At 62.3% G+C, this 2,002-nt stretch overlaps 1 protein-coding gene across 1 annotated transcript in view; it reads left to right on the forward strand.

Annotated features, from left to right (window-relative positions):
- Positions 1-1,783, forward strand: part of KCNJ4 (potassium inwardly-rectifying channel, subfamily J, member 4) — a 28,839-nt gene extending 27,056 nt beyond the window's left edge. Inside the window, exon 3 of the mRNA XM_008566881.1 lies at positions 1-1,783. This exon is cut by the window's left edge and continues 13 nt beyond it. Within this exon, the coding sequence (XP_008565103.1) occupies positions 1-1,023 (1,023 nt within the window). The 3' untranslated portion in view covers positions 1,024-1,783.
- The last annotated feature ends 219 nt before the right edge of the window (positions 1,784-2,002 follow it).

Consider the following 2,002-nt stretch of genomic DNA (forward strand, 5'->3'; position numbering starts at 1 on the left):
GGCGCGGCCCCGGCCCCCAAGCCCTGCATCATGCACGTGAACGGCTTTCTGGGCGCCTTCCTGTTCTCCGTGGAGACGCAGACGACCATCGGCTACGGCTTCCGCTGCGTGACGGAGGAGTGCCCGCTGGCGGTCATCGCCGTGGTGGTCCAGTCCATCGTGGGCTGTGTCATCGACTCCTTCATGATCGGCACCATCATGGCCAAGATGGCCCGGCCCAAGAAGCGGGCGCAGACGCTGCTGTTCAGCCACCACGCGGTCATCTCGGTGCGCGACGGCAAGCTCTGCCTGATGTGGCGCGTGGGCAACCTGCGCAAGAGCCACATCGTGGAGGCCCACGTGCGGGCCCAGCTCATCAAGCCCTACATGACCCAGGAGGGCGAGTACCTGCCGCTGGACCAGCGGGACCTCAACGTGGGCTACGACATCGGCCTGGACCGCATCTTCCTGGTGTCGCCCATCATCATCGTCCACGAGATCGACGAGGACAGCCCACTCTACGGCATGGGCAAGGAGGAGCTGGAGTCCGAGGACTTTGAGATTGTGGTCATCCTCGAGGGCATGGTGGAGGCCACGGCCATGACCACCCAGGCCCGCAGCTCCTACCTGGCCAGCGAGATCCTGTGGGGCCACCGCTTCGAGCCCGTGGTCTTTGAGGAGAAGAGCCACTACAAAGTGGACTACTCGCGCTTCCACAAGACCTACGAGGTGGCCGGCACGCCCTGCTGCTCTGCCCGTGAGCTGCAGGAGAGCAAGATCACCGTGCTGCCCGCCCCGCCGCCCCCGCCCAGTGCCTTCTGCTACGAGAACGAGCTGGCCCTCATGAGCCAGGAGGAGGAGGAGATGGAGGAGGAGGCCGCGGCTGCTGCCGCCGTGGCCGCAGGCCTGGGCTTGGAGGCGGGGTCCAAGGAGGAGGCGGGCATCATCCGAATGCTCGAGTTTGGCAGCCACCTGGATCTGGAGCGCATGCAAGCCACCCTCCCGCTGGACAACATCTCCTACCGCAGGGAGTCTGCCATCTGACTTCCAGGCCCTGCCCTCACTGCTCCCTGCGAGAGCCTCTGCCAGGGGTGGGCTGCCAGGACGCCCCTCCCACACTCAGGACACAGCTGACCCTGGCTCCATTGTGCACCTTCTGGAGGAAGGTGGGGGGTTCAAAGACTGGGGAACCCCTTCTTGCTGACTCCAGAGCCCAGGACTGGGAAGGGCCCAGGGTACCTGCTGCCCAGCCAGCCTGGGTTCCCCAGTGCCTACCCACGGGCAGCTCTGGGCCCCCAGACCCACCACCCTTTCCCCACCAACTCTTTAAGGACGTGCTCCCCTTTGCCCTCAGAACCTTGGGGAAGGCAACAGGACTGCTGGGGGGTGGGCATCATGGGGTTCTGGGTGGGCAGGAGGTTAGTTTGGGGGGAGGGAGGGAGGGAGTGCGTTTCTTTGCATGACTGTGGCCTGTTGCTCATGACTTTCTTCTGTAAATATCTATAAATGGAGAGAGAGATGGAGACACCAAATTCACCTTCTGCCATTTTACCTGCAGGATGAGACGTGGTCCCTCTCTGTGCACCCCTCCCCCTCCCGCCCAGCTGACTGGCCCTTGAGGCCCTCAGCGCCAGCCATCTCGGCACCAGGATGGTGTTGAGTTTGGGTGCAGAGGCAGGACCCCAACGGGCAGGGCAAGGACCCGACCCTCCCTCCCTGTGGTCCCTCCGGCCCCCAGGCCCAGCCCAGGCTGACAATGGAGTTTGTAACTATATATTTTTAATAAAGTATATGGTCCAGTACGGATAGGCTGGTTGAAGGTGGGGAAGGGGTGGAAAGGAGACAGAAAAAGGGAGAAAGGCAGAGCACATGTGAGCGTGTCGCTGTATGCCCATGTGTGGTATGTGTGTGCCCCTTTCTGAGAGACTGACCCTTGGAGGGGACTTGATCACCTGCCATTCCCCTTTCTGGGAGTCAGTGGAAGGATCCTGAGTTGGCCAAAGAACCTGGGTTTAAGTCAAAG

Source organism: Galeopterus variegatus, unplaced genomic scaffold (assembly GCF_000696425.1).
Source record: "Galeopterus variegatus unplaced genomic scaffold, G_variegatus-3.0.2 Scaffold274, whole genome shotgun sequence".
NCBI lineage: Eukaryota > Metazoa > Chordata > Mammalia > Dermoptera > Cynocephalidae > Galeopterus > Galeopterus variegatus.